We start from the raw sequence: 13336 nt of genomic DNA on the forward strand, positions 1-13336 counted from the left end.
AAAAGAGAAAAAAAAAGTTTTTTTTGTTGTTGTAACAAATGTCGGGAGCCATTTTTGTTTGTTGGGGTGGATGTGACACTCACAAAATATGTTTTTGAGATGATTACTTTTGTTTCTTTTCTTTCTATTGCAATTGTATTTTATTTTATTCCGATTTATAGAATTGAATACTAATGAGAGATTACAAAGAAGCACAATAATATGCTGTTTCGTAAAATGGACACAGGGTGGCAGCACCCACTATCAGCGGCACTCTGGGACTCTTAGCAACGCGCAGAGCAAGGTGAGCTCATAATCCGAATGAATGGAGAATGAGCAAACGTTGTCCTGCGTCGCTGATTTCTATCTAATATTTCCAATATTTCCAGGTTAGTTACACGACTTTTAGGTGACTACAGATGTTTATAAGCTAATATGAGTCCCCGGTGATGTGTGGTCTGTAAACTAAAAGTATGTCAAATGTGTAAACGGTTAAGTCTGATGGTATGTAGCTAAGAAAATGGCGGCCGACTCCGCATCAATTGTTTCTTTTGTTTGTTCCTTGCGGCTCCGGGGCATTTGTGAGTTATTGCTGTGTGTGTGTAGTACAATGTTTAAAGGTTAGTAAGTTATTTCGAATGTATAGAGTAAGACCAGTTACGGCTGCAGCCTTGTTAATGGCACACGTTAATATTAGACAATGATACAGTGTCAGTTCATAGGAGTGGGCGCCAAGTTATGAAACAGATATGTTTATTGAAGTTTGTGTTCATATAGTGTGAATGTAATACAGTTTAACTGCAAATGAGATTTATTCTGTTGTATAAAGTGAACACTTATAAAATGTACAGTTAGTACAAAAATTACTCTTTAGATGAGAGGACAAAGATGTGATTTAAAGGGAAAATGTTTGTTTTTGGTTTTATACAAATTTTGATAAGTTGATGTTTGGAAAATATGTGAGGATACATTTATGTGAAAACAGACCTTGGAAGAATATATGGCTTCATGTTATCCAAATGTGGGTATAACCTGTGCTTCAATGTAAAGCAGACAAAATAACAGAAAATAATTCATGATTGCAGATTCAAAGTTAAAATGAAGTTAAAAAAATAAAGATAATCCGAATGAATGGAGAATGAGCAAACGTTGTCCTGCGTCGCTGATTTCTATCTAATATTTCCAATATTTCCAGATTTCCAGCACTCCTATCAGAGGATTACACATATATATCTGCCAGCGGAGACCTAGCCGGGACCCGCTACAGATACACTTAAGTCTCAAATACCGTTCTGAAATGTGGATTTAGTGTGCATTAATAGCCATGAGCTTTGACAATTTTTTAGACCTGGGACACTTACTTACTGTCACGTGCAGATACTCTCAAGTGACCGAGACCACAAGTGTGGGTATTATAACAGGCCCATACTTATGCTTGTCTGTATACTTGCTGGTATGACAAAAGATTACTTAACTTTCATTTTAAATATATGTTTGAATAGCAAATATGAGGTAGACTTAAAGTGTACCCTCTTACTTTAATATAAGTATACTAATAGCATATTTAAATAAACTTCTTTTTTGTAAGGGTAACTTATAAAAATAGCACTCTGCATTTCAGTGTGAGACTGACATCTAGTGGACATTTCAGTATGAGAGTTTACAGACTTACAGACAAACTTGTTTTGCACACGTCTCTCAAACACAGAACCAGGAAACTCAGTTAAAAGAAACTGAAACTGATCTGCTGTTGAGCTGTTGTTTGTGTGTCTGTTTTGCTGTAGACGGTGAAATGGCTGAAGCCGGTGTTTTTTCAGTGGAGCAGTTCTTGTGTCCAGTGTGTCTGGATCTCCTGAATGATCCAGTGACCGTTCCCTGTGGACACAGTTACTGTATGAGCTGCATTACAGACTGCTGGGATCAAGAGGATCAGAAGAGAGTCTACAGCTGCCCTCAGTGCAGACAGACCTTCAGTCCAAGACCTGCTTTAGGTAAAAACACCATGCTGGCTGAAGTGGTGGAGAAACTGAAGAAGACCAAACTAACAGCTGCTGTTCCTGCTGGACCTGGAGACGTGGAGTGTGACATCTGTACTGGAAGAAAACACAAAGCTGTCAAGTCCTGTCTGGTGTGTCTGGAGTCTTACTGTCAAACTCATTTTGAGCATCATGAGGAGTTTCGCTCAGGAAAGAGACACAAAGTGACTGATGCCACTGGACGACTGCAGCAGATGATCTGCCATCAACATGATAAGCTTCTGGAGGTTTTCTGTCGTACTGACCAGCAATGTGTTTGTGTACTTTGTATGACAGATGAACATAAAAACCATGAGACTGTATCAACTGCAGCAGAGAGAAAAGAGAAAGAGGTATGAACTGAAATGAATGCTGACACTTCAAGTGTTTCTCCTCACTGCAGTATCCAGCTGTATCATGGGTGCATCATGTGATCTACTCTCCCATTGGGTGTTACTACACGACAGCTCTGTGCATTTGAGCAGGAGTTGAACTTTACTCATCTTTCACACATTGCTCAATTTCCCTACTCTAACTAAACACAAATTTCTTTTTTGGTGCAAATTGCTTTCAGTTCATTTCTGATTAACATTAAGCTATAGTTGTAGAATAATGAAGACATTAATAATCATATATACACCCTTCATGTGTGAAGACTTCATGTCTAACCTAAATGCAAATAATAATCTCAAAACTCTCTATAAATGCTGTAAAAGAAGAACATTTTACATCATACCTTTGTTATGTAATTTTTCTCAGGTTTGTTGTTTTTAATTTCTCCTCCAGAAACACTTGAAGGAGACACAGAGTGAAATCCAGCAGAGAATCCAGCAGAGACAGAAAGATCTTGAGCAGCTGAGAGCGGCTGTGGAGTCTCATAAGGTGAGTTTGGAGAAGAAGAGAAGTTTGAGACTCAGTTTGACTCTCCTCTTTCAGTCCCACTGAAGCCGCTGTGGCTCTCAGGCTGTGAGGAAGCAGTAAGAGCTGATTGTGATGTGTGTCTAACAGCGCTCTGCACAGACAGCAGTGGAGGACAGTGAGAGGATCTTTACTGAGCTCATCCGCTCCATTGAGAGAAGCCGCTCTGAGGTGACACAGCGGATCAGAGATCAGGAAAAGACTGCAGTGAGTCGAGCTGAAGGACAAATGGAGCGACTGGAGCAGGAGATTGATGATCTGAAGAAGAGAAACACTGAGCTGGAGCAGCTTTCACACACAGACGATCACATCCATTTCCTGCAGGTAACAGAGATCTAGAAAAAAAGCAGAGTAGACTTTAGCAAGATCTGCTGTTACAGCGACTAAATTTAGTCTTTAATTAACTGACATTTATTATCTGAAGCACACTGATTGACTGATTGAATAAGAATTATTCTGCTGCTGGGAATGTAGTCAGGAATATTGTCTCGTGATGTTGTTTTTACTGTAAAACTGGTTTCAGTCAGGTACTCTGCAGCAGTGAGGTGACCTGATGAAACATGCTAATAATAGAGACCAATACGCATTATATGACTCTTTTATTTGCCCAATTAAGCATTAAAATCATAGTCTTAAACATGTTTAACCCTCTGGTACTCTTAGATCATTTTGTCCAATAATGTTTACATTTTGTTTGTTTATTCTTATTATTTTACTTTATTGGAATGGGACGAAGCTTGGTAAAGGTTTTGGCTCTTGCTACATGAACACACACCAAAAAATAAAAAAAATTCATATCAAATTTTAAAATAATATTTTTGTGCATAACAATAAACTTCTATAGATTTGTTTTTTTTCTATTTTACTTGTTTCTACTTCTGAAAGAATCTGCCAAGTGTCTTTAGTTTCAGATAGAAATGTAGTTTTCAGGTCTTTGCTCAAACAGTGGTTAAGAGGTAATAAATTAATTATAATTACTGCATAAATATAATTTATAAACTTTAACCTAACCTGAAAATACAAAATATTAAAAACAAAACAAACTAAAAAATCTAACTAAAATATAATACATTCATTTCAATTAAATAAAAAAATAATAATAATGTGAGGATGACCAGAGGGTTAAACTTCTCTCAATGATGCGTCATGACACAGTAAATATTTATTCACATATTATTTAATGCAGTGTTTTAAGTGGGCAGCTAAACATTACATTATTGAGGAATTAATTGAAAGAAAGCAGGTGTTTTTCTAGGCAGTCATGTTTGGAAGCTGGAACAAGAGACTTGTGAACTTTTACCAGAAATGTCTCTCACTCTATTTACTATTTCTTTGCACTCACTATTATTTTATAATTTCTTTGTTTTAATAACCAGATGTTTTTCTGGTTTATTGATTGTTATTCCTGTAGAGTCTTCAGTCTCTCTCAGCTCCTCCTGAATCTACAGAAAACATCTCTGTCAGTTTCCTCTCTTCTTTTGATGCTGTGAGAGAATCTGTCCGTCAGCTGAGACACAAACTCGAGGATTTCTGCAAAGAGGAGATGAAAAAGATATCTGGTAAAATATTAGAGATTCATCTGCTGTCTGTAATGAGACAAACAGCATCTAATATTATCATGAAAATGTTAGAAATGTCTGAGGAATGGATACAGGCATGGTTTTCTCTCTGTGTTTATATCTGTTATTTTCTCAGTCACTCACAGTAACATTGTTCCCAGGACCAGAGAGGACTTCCTACAATGTAAGTCACTAACAAACACAATAACACACACTGAGATACTTCATCTACACTGGCACACTTTTACTCTTCTTACCTCCGAAACTGTGTTATGATCTATATGACCTTCTTAGTTTTATTGTGAGTATTAGGCTTATCATTATTGCTGATCACTGTTGTTATGCTATGATATTGTAATATTTACCATTATATAATCAGAGGAGCATAGAAAAGTTTATGAAAGTGTCACTCCACAATACAATAGCAACCGTTTCCAGGAAACATGTCGTTCAACCCGGAAACCGGAGCAAAACATCGGGCCCCGGTGTGAGTCTGAACGCGCCCCTAGTCTCGCGTCGCCAGACCTTCATTGGCCAAGCCCCGCCCATGAGGCCGTTTGACCGACATGTCAAACAACCAATCACAGTTCGTTTCGTTTCGGGGCGTGGAAATGTCGCCACAATAACAGACCGGTGTGTGAAACTCTCGATGTATGTAAACGATTCTATGCCGCGAACTTTAAATATTTCACATACTTTTGAAAATCCAGCGTTTAGTTGACCCTGATAAGCGCTCGTCGTCTCATTTGTAAACACGACAGCTTTCTTCTTTCTTGAGCGAGTTTGGCGCCACGCCATCTTTGTTTCCCGGCGGACCGAAAATAAACGCGACACTCGCGTCTCCCGGAAATCCGGTTTAATTCAACCAGTCAGATGACGTCTTCGACATTCCTGAAGTGTTTCCAGAAAAGTTTCCGTGGGAGTGACTTCTGAGGCTGACCCTGTGTTACTTTGTGCCCCGTGCTGCCCAATAGTTCATTCATACTTTAATACTGACTGATCATCATAGCAACAATACAACAAATCCAGTACTTTTCTGAAAATGCAGCTTGACTTGTTTGTCTGTTCTGTCCAGATATCTGCAGCTTTCTGTGCTTGTGTGTGAATTGTAGACCTGCATGTGAATGTGTGAGCATTTGTGTTCATGTACAAGAAAAGAAAAGCATAACCAAATAAAATGAATCCATTTTCAAAAAAATCACTTTTTCAGTCTGAGCAAAGAGTTTTTTACAGTTTAACTTTAACAACCACTGATTACAGTTAGTTTTTTGTGTTTATCTTCATCAGATTCCCATCAGTTCACTCTGGATCCAAACACTGCACATAAACGCCTCCGTCTGTCTGAAGAGAACAGAGTGGTGACTTTCACTGACACACCTCAGCCGTATCCTGATCATCCAGACAGATTTGATAGTTATTCTCAGGTGTTGTGTAGAGAGAGTGTGAGTGGACGCTGTTACTGGGAGATTGAGTGGAATGGGAGTGTGAATATATCAGTGTCATATAAGAGCATCAGCAGGAAGGGATATGGTTATGAGTGTTTGTTTGGATATAATGATCAGTCCTGGAGTTTGTCCTGCTATCTCTCCAGTTTCTCATTCCGTCACAATAATAAAGAGACTAAACTCCCTGTTCCCTCCAGCTGCAGGAGAATAGGAGTGTATGTGGATCTCAGAGCAGGAACTCTGTCCTTCTACAGCGTCTCTGACACAATGAACCTCATCCACTCAGTCCAGACCACATTCACTCAGACGCTCTATCCTGGGTTTTATGTTTATCGTAAATCATCAGTGAAACTGATATAGTTTCCTCATCTCTCAAACTGTCTGAAAAGTAAGATTTTATTATGCCATGTTTTACCTGAATATTTTTGTCTTACGGTTATAATATTTGAGAAAACAACTTATTGTGTAAACTTTGTAGATTTTAATGTAACAATTTTGAGTAAACATTCAATGTCCAGTATACTGACATATGCAGTTTATTTTACATCCATATTACATGTTTGCATGATTTGATCAGTTTCAGATATTATTAGATTCATAATAATCAGATGCATCTGTTAACTGTAGTGTAAAGGTGGAATAAGAATACATGTGGAAATTACATATGACTGACTGATGTGAATCTGGGTTGATATTTATATGACTTATATATTCATATATTACTGTTTTGTTTTGAGCTCATAAATACAGCCTTGGTGAGTATTATTGATTAAAACATTTAAAAATCAAATTACCTTCGTTTTGACAAGTAGGCCTACTGTATACATCTGAATATTTGATGTAGTATTGCACCGTGATATCAGATATAAATTTGAGTAAATGTCATACGAATGAATGAATGAAGCCATCTAGAGCGGATCAAAGGCAAGAGACTCTTACTGACTCATAAATCGCTTTATCAAGTATGGAGCTTATAATTTAACAAAACTGAATATAATATGGCATTTAACATGGTTCTGAATTAGAATTTTTTAAAACTTGAATAATGAATATTTGAAATTAAACAACTGATTTTTTTATGGCAGTTTTTAATAGACGTATTTTCAAACAGCGGATTTTTTTGTACCAATATCCAGTTTTAAAAAATACAGCTTCAAGTTTTCAAGATGAAGAAGAAATTCGGAGCATTAAATTCAATATTTAAAATTCAAAGCCAGAAATTCAGATCGTACAGAAAGTAGGTCAGAGGTCATCCACAGGGAAGAGTAGATGATCTCCGAAAAGTCGACCGAAGCTTCACTGCGACCGGGAGGGGATATGTTCGGTTCACTTAGGCTAGTTTTGTCCTGGCCACAACATATTAACTCGTGGGAGTGTGATAATATGTCGGGGCCACCAGATATATATATATATATATGTCTATGGAGGGAACAACCATAGATATACTAAATGCCTCATTTTTTGTCATTGTATATAATGAACAATTTACATTCAAGAATATAATAAACTGTTACAAACATGGTATTCATATTTCCTGGAAAAAAACAAACCATAAGGAGGGTATACATCAATTATCACAATAAAAAAGAGGCGTTTAGTTTGTGTATTATATATATAGTATTATGTAATTGTTTGAGGATCTTCGGATATCTGCTCATTAATTTTAAGTTTATATATATTATTAACACTAATATTTATTTTGTCTAAATTATGAAAATATTTGGTATTCCTTTCACCATGTTCTATCCATTTCCGTCTAGAACGAATGAAGGCCCCCCCGTGCCAAAGTTTGATAGATATTATCCAATTCAAATTGTAATTCAATTAACATATTAATATCAGCTTGTGTTTGCTCATCCGTTTCATAAATAAGAATAATTTCCTTAAGTACTCTGTCTTGCCTCATTCTTTTTTCCTTGGATAATTCTTCTCCCTTTTAATTGCCATATTAAAAAACCGAGGGTTCTATTTTTGTTTCTTCCACATCATCTAATAATTCACTGGAAATAAGCCAAAAATCAATCCTGCATCTCTTAGATAAATCTTTGTTGTTCCAAGTGAACTGGATTTTTTAGTCTCCACACATCACAACAGTTTAAGTGCAAACAGAGATTATTAAATTCTCCATAAGTGCCTCTTAAGGATCTTTGAGGATGACAGTCTTTAATAGGATCATTTATGCAGTTCCAGTCGCCCCCAAATATTAGTTTAGCATTAATAAAATAATTTAACAAGGCATTTCTTTTTTCTTCAAATTCAGCAAAAAGAAGTGTGTTTCTTTGGCTGTTATTATGGCCATATATATTACCTAAAATAAAAATATCCTCCATAAATTCAAGAACTAAAATGATCCATCTTCCTGAGTCATGAACTACATTTTTTAGGCTTTTCCCCTGAAAGGAGCTCTTTAATATAGCAACACCCGCTGATTTACTGTTTCCATAAGACATCCATATATTGTCTCCCCACTGATTTTTCCAGAAATTAAAATCTGAGGCTAAAGCATGTGTTTCTTATAAAAAATAAAAATCTGCCTTGAAAGATTTACAAAACAAAAAAACAGCTTTCCTCTTAATCTGTTCTCGTATACCCCTCACATTAAACTGATAAAGGTAAGAACTGAAAGCAGGCTCAGTACTGGTAGAAAAGAATTGCATCGCTAACTTTTAAGACTAATCTAAGAAAGCTATGTAGCTGGCCTCAGTATATAAAACATATAGATCACAGTTATAAAACAGATGGGCCATGGCATGTACAGTACCAAAAAAGTGCTGATCAGTCACAAGTAGCATGATGACGTTTCTGTCATCCATACAAATGGGAAAATAATTGAGTACATAATATCCTTACATGTACACTCTAAAAACTGCTGGGTTAAAAACAACCCAATTTGGGTTATTTGGCAACCCAGCGCTGGGTTATTTTAACCCAGCAAGTTGGGTTATTATGTTTAACCCAGCATGCTGGGTTGCTTTTTTATGGCTTAAAATTACTACATTGCTAGGCTAAAATTATCCCAAATTAAACCTACAAATCTTGTTCATTTTAAAATCACACAAAGAATGACTTTCAAAAGGTAAATATTTATTAAAAACAAGAGAAAACAGTCAAAAAGTAACATGCATGTAAGAAGAAATGCAGAAAAGTATGGCATTAACAGCTACAGAGTTTATAAATGAAGCATTGAACATTTGTTGAATATAACTTCTGATCAAATTGGACTTTTTTGGTAAATTTTATATATTACATAAAAATATACAAAAACACTATTATACAATAATTGTACAATTAGTTAATAGTTAAGTCCTTTACAAACTATTCTGGTACAACATTACACAAATAAACCACAACATTAACACTGATATTATAACATTCAACAGATGCATGTGTGTGAAAGAATGGGAGCATGTGTATAAATGACAGAGTGTAAACTCCACTTTTACTAAACACCACATTTAACATTTTCAAATTGTTTGTTTCATAGTCCATGAATTCAGATCATGCGTCACTGTCAATTTTCATGATCTCTTTAGCATAACTGATGTAGTCATGAAGAAGCCCCATCAGCACAGCATGTGACATCTTTTACAACATCCAGGGCAGCGTCCTCCTTTAATACCACTGTTGCATCAGTTTGGGGGAAATGTCATTCTCCTCTTTGACCAGCATTCATCCCAGTCACCGCCTGTTCTCCATCAGTGGCCTAAAAAGAGAAAAACATTTGAAAAAAGAAAACATTTAATTAAACTATCCATTTTCAGATAGAAGTGCATCCACATCTGCAAGGATAGGTAAATAGTCTGTTTTATAATTTAATCTGCTTTGTGTGGTTGTTTAATGTCTGTCTACCACAGCGCTCTCGAATGCTATAGTGGCAGCACTAGTGTGAGGGCATGTAATATTGTTTAAATATATTGCTTTCAGAAAGCTACTTATTTACTGAAACATTAAAACAGACATGACATTCACATACCTCACAATCTTCCATGTACGTGGAGGGCTGCTCTTTAAAGGGTTAGTTCACCAAAAAATGAAAATGGTCATAATTTACTCTCCCCCATGTTGTTCCAGACCCATACAAACTCTGCTAATTTTTGGAACACAAATAAATATATTTAATATTCTCTTAAGCTTTGTCCTCCATTGCAAGTCTGGGAGACCAATATTTTCTTCTGAACAGACATTCGCTATCATATAATTTAAGGTTTATTTATATATAAATATTGGAATGGATTACTTCAACAATAACTATTTATGAATCTTGAAAATACAGATTATCTAGACTCTCAATGGATTAACAAAAATTATGAGAAAATTTAAAATATATTCATTTGTGTTGTAAAGACAGACAGTCTTATAGGTTTGGAATGACATGAGGGCAAGTAAATTATTTTTTGTGTGAACTATTCCTTTAAGAAAGGAAGACCAAGAATGATGACTCTCCAAATCAGACATCTCCAAAGTTGGTTTGAGTTCTGCAATGAAAAACACAGACATCAATGTTTACATAAAATATGAACACGTAAACACACTGTTGTTGCATCCAAATGTGAAATAAACAGGCAGGAGACAACAGAAACATTTATTTTCTAAAAAATAACTTACATCAATCTCAAAAGAATGATGCTCTCCTATGTCTCTGGCTTTCAACATCTACAAAAAAACAAACAAACATTATTTTACTCTTAGTTTAAAAAAACAAAAACAAAAATGTTGATAACATAGGATTGTGAAGTTATCTTTCCCTCTCTTCTGAAGAAGCTGAGAATATGGCGTCCTCACACGAGCAGGCCTCGGTGTCGTTAACTCCCGACGCGGGCATTAACACACAAGCTCAACTAGTCTGAAATATTACATGAAAAACATTACTTATAACAATTATCACTTCATCAGCCTCAAAATAATTAAGATAGTCTTTATTACATAACGCCGTTTCCTTTAGGAAACTACATTCAGTTTAACCGCGAAAAATAAGAAAACGAATTAACATGTAAATGTGTTAATAACAGTCTATTAACACCTCGAAAGGTGCAGATAATGTAAAATCTTATGTAAATATGACATAAGACACTCACGGACGTTATATTAAAAGTATCTCTTCCGTTCAGTAAAAAAAAGGCCGTTAAGACCGTTTCTGAGGCGAAAACCGCAACCGCGTATTTTTCAATATAAGCTCTTTTCGGACTATTTCCGCCTTCCATGAAACCTCAAAATGCTCCTGGACACAAACTATGAATTATGACTTTACATTTTTAATCTTTACTTACCATAACGTCTAGTGATGTTACGTTCGTGAACGAATCGTTCTTTTTGAACGAATCTTTTAGGTGAACGAATCATTCTCGTTCACGTAATCCATTGACTCATATTTCTCGTTCACTGAAATTCCTCCCTCCACCGCAGCGCGCCGCTATTGCGCGCATGCGTAGCTCTGGACCGTTTCATCTGTCAAAGAATGACTAAACCTCGAGCCAATAGCCTTCGAGTATGATACGAGGACGGAGCATGTGATTTGTTGAATCTAGTGAACGAATACGCCCTTCATTGAGTTGCTTTGAGTTTGAAAGTCAAATGAACTGTTACATACATACATCTCGTCTCATTATTACGTTCGTCGTTCGAACAACTGGTTCTTTGTTTTATTTTTTTATATTATTGTTTTATTTTTTTTTATTTATCATTTTGTTTTATTTATTTATATTATTGTTGTTTTATGTTTGAACAGTTACATACTTTTAAATAAAAAAATATTTCATTATGTTAGTCTTGTCATGCACTTTTGTTTGTTTAAAAACTGTGGCTGTATCCGAAATCGCCCCCTATACCCTCATTCACTATTCCCTACATTAGTCCACTCATATAGTTCACTTGAAGGAGTGAATGAAAACGAGTGAGTGAATTCGGACACTAAGTGCACCGGAAGGACTGCCGCTTTTGCATAGTTTGCTTCCTGTTAAATAATCATTTGATACAGGCAGCTCCAATAGTAAGATTGAAGGATTTATCTAGAACTCTGTCACGGAAATTATGTATAAACCCTAATAGTCAATTTACAATTAATTGTGTACCTTTGTTGTATTCCACTGTATTCCGCCGTGGACGAGCGCTTCTAAAATCAATGAATGGATGATTCAGCTGCGGGCGCCATCTTCTGGTGAGACGCGGGAATTCATTCGGCGCGCGACTCTCGCAGTGCATTCTGGGGATTCTCTAGCCGTTGAGTGTACATCGCTTGTACACTCGTTTTTGCGGTGCATTGTGGGATTGAATGAGTGCACTCGAGAACATCCACTAAGGTTTCGAACACCACTTAAAATGGCTGTCCCCTCAAATAGTGCACTATTTGAGGGTATAGGGGGCGATTTCGGATACAGCCTGTGAAACATAAAAAAATATGGCAGTATTGATTATTTGCGTCACGTCATCCCATCTCATTTGCGTCACGTGACTCACGTCAGCAAATAGCATTTCAGCTCAGGTTTAGAAGGGGCATGTAATTGGTTGGATCGAACGAACGAATATAATAGCATCATTGACCGAGATGGCTCTGTTTTGAGTCTGAACGAGAGAGAGATCTCCCGTTCGTGAACGAATTGAACGAACTGGTAGCTATACCCAGTTCGTTGACCGGGTAGGTCGGCCATTCTGTCAATCTAGTTCATCAATCAGCAGAAAGCGGATGCAAAGCACAGGTATCCGTACTGTGCACGCTTGTTTATATTCATATTTTACATACAGAATAACTCCTCGTTTAACATAATCTCAGATTTGAACGTGTAAATCTCTGCCTAAACAATTAAATGTTAACTAGCCTAGTATGCAAACAAATAAAAAAACACTTGTGCATTGGTCATCCGAAAAGAGTGTAATTTAAAAGATAAAAAGAGTAATGACTTTGATCACTTATTTAGACTTATTTTATTAATTTAATGAGAAGGGCACACTTTTTAATGAAGCCAAATCGGTTTTTATTTTGTAACAAGTAAAGTTGAACAACACATTTTGCCGCACATGCTGACGTATTTGTGTAATATGGAAAAATGGTCACTGAACGAGTTAGTGAACGAATCTGAACGAATCATTTTGGTGAACGAACGAAAAACGAACGAGTCTCTGGAAAGAATGAAAATTTCCACCACTAATAACGTCTTTCACTCGCTTCTCGCTTCTTTCAGGCGGAGAAAATGGCGGCTTCTCGCGCTGGTGTCGTCCGACGTTAACGTGACGTGCGTGCTCTCTTTCACGTCCGCGTTCCCAACCCAGCGCTGCTGGGTTATGTTCAAGACCAATTTTCAATCCAAAACTGGGTTAAAACAACCCAACGTCCTACCCAGCGGCCTCAACCCAGCGTTTGGGTTGAAAAAACAACCCAGCATTTTTTAGAGTGTAGCAGAAAATATGTGGTTTATTTATTGAAATG

At 36.5% G+C, this 13336-nt stretch overlaps 1 protein-coding gene and 1 long non-coding RNA gene across 2 annotated transcripts; one reads left to right on the forward strand and one right to left on the reverse strand.

Moving 5' to 3' along the window:
• Positions 1-275: 275 nt before the first annotated feature.
• Positions 276-7430, forward strand: LOC306885324 (tripartite motif-containing protein 16-like). Its single transcript, XM_079441775.1, has 7 exons — positions 276-368; positions 1764-2347; positions 2781-2876; positions 3003-3236; positions 4324-4471; positions 4608-4655; positions 5759-7430. Exons 1-7 carry the CDS (start codon positions 305-307, stop codon positions 6274-6276), a joined length of 1692 nt encoding a protein of 563 aa, XP_079297901.1. The 5' UTR covers positions 276-304; the 3' UTR covers positions 6277-7430.
• Positions 7431-8908: 1478 nt separating this feature from the next.
• LOC306885346 lies at positions 8909-11485 on the reverse strand. The gene is made up of 4 exons (XR_013785525.1): positions 11184-11485; positions 10522-10759; positions 9890-10391; positions 8909-9619 (listed from the first exon to the last, which is right to left on the reverse strand). It is a non-coding gene; the product is annotated as an uncharacterized lncRNA (long non-coding RNA).
• Between the last annotated feature and the right edge of the window lie 1851 nt (positions 11486-13336).

This window comes from Barbus barbus (assembly GCF_936440315.1).
Source record: "Barbus barbus genome assembly, chromosome: 19".
NCBI classification, from domain to species: domain Eukaryota; kingdom Metazoa; phylum Chordata; class Actinopteri; order Cypriniformes; family Cyprinidae; genus Barbus; species Barbus barbus.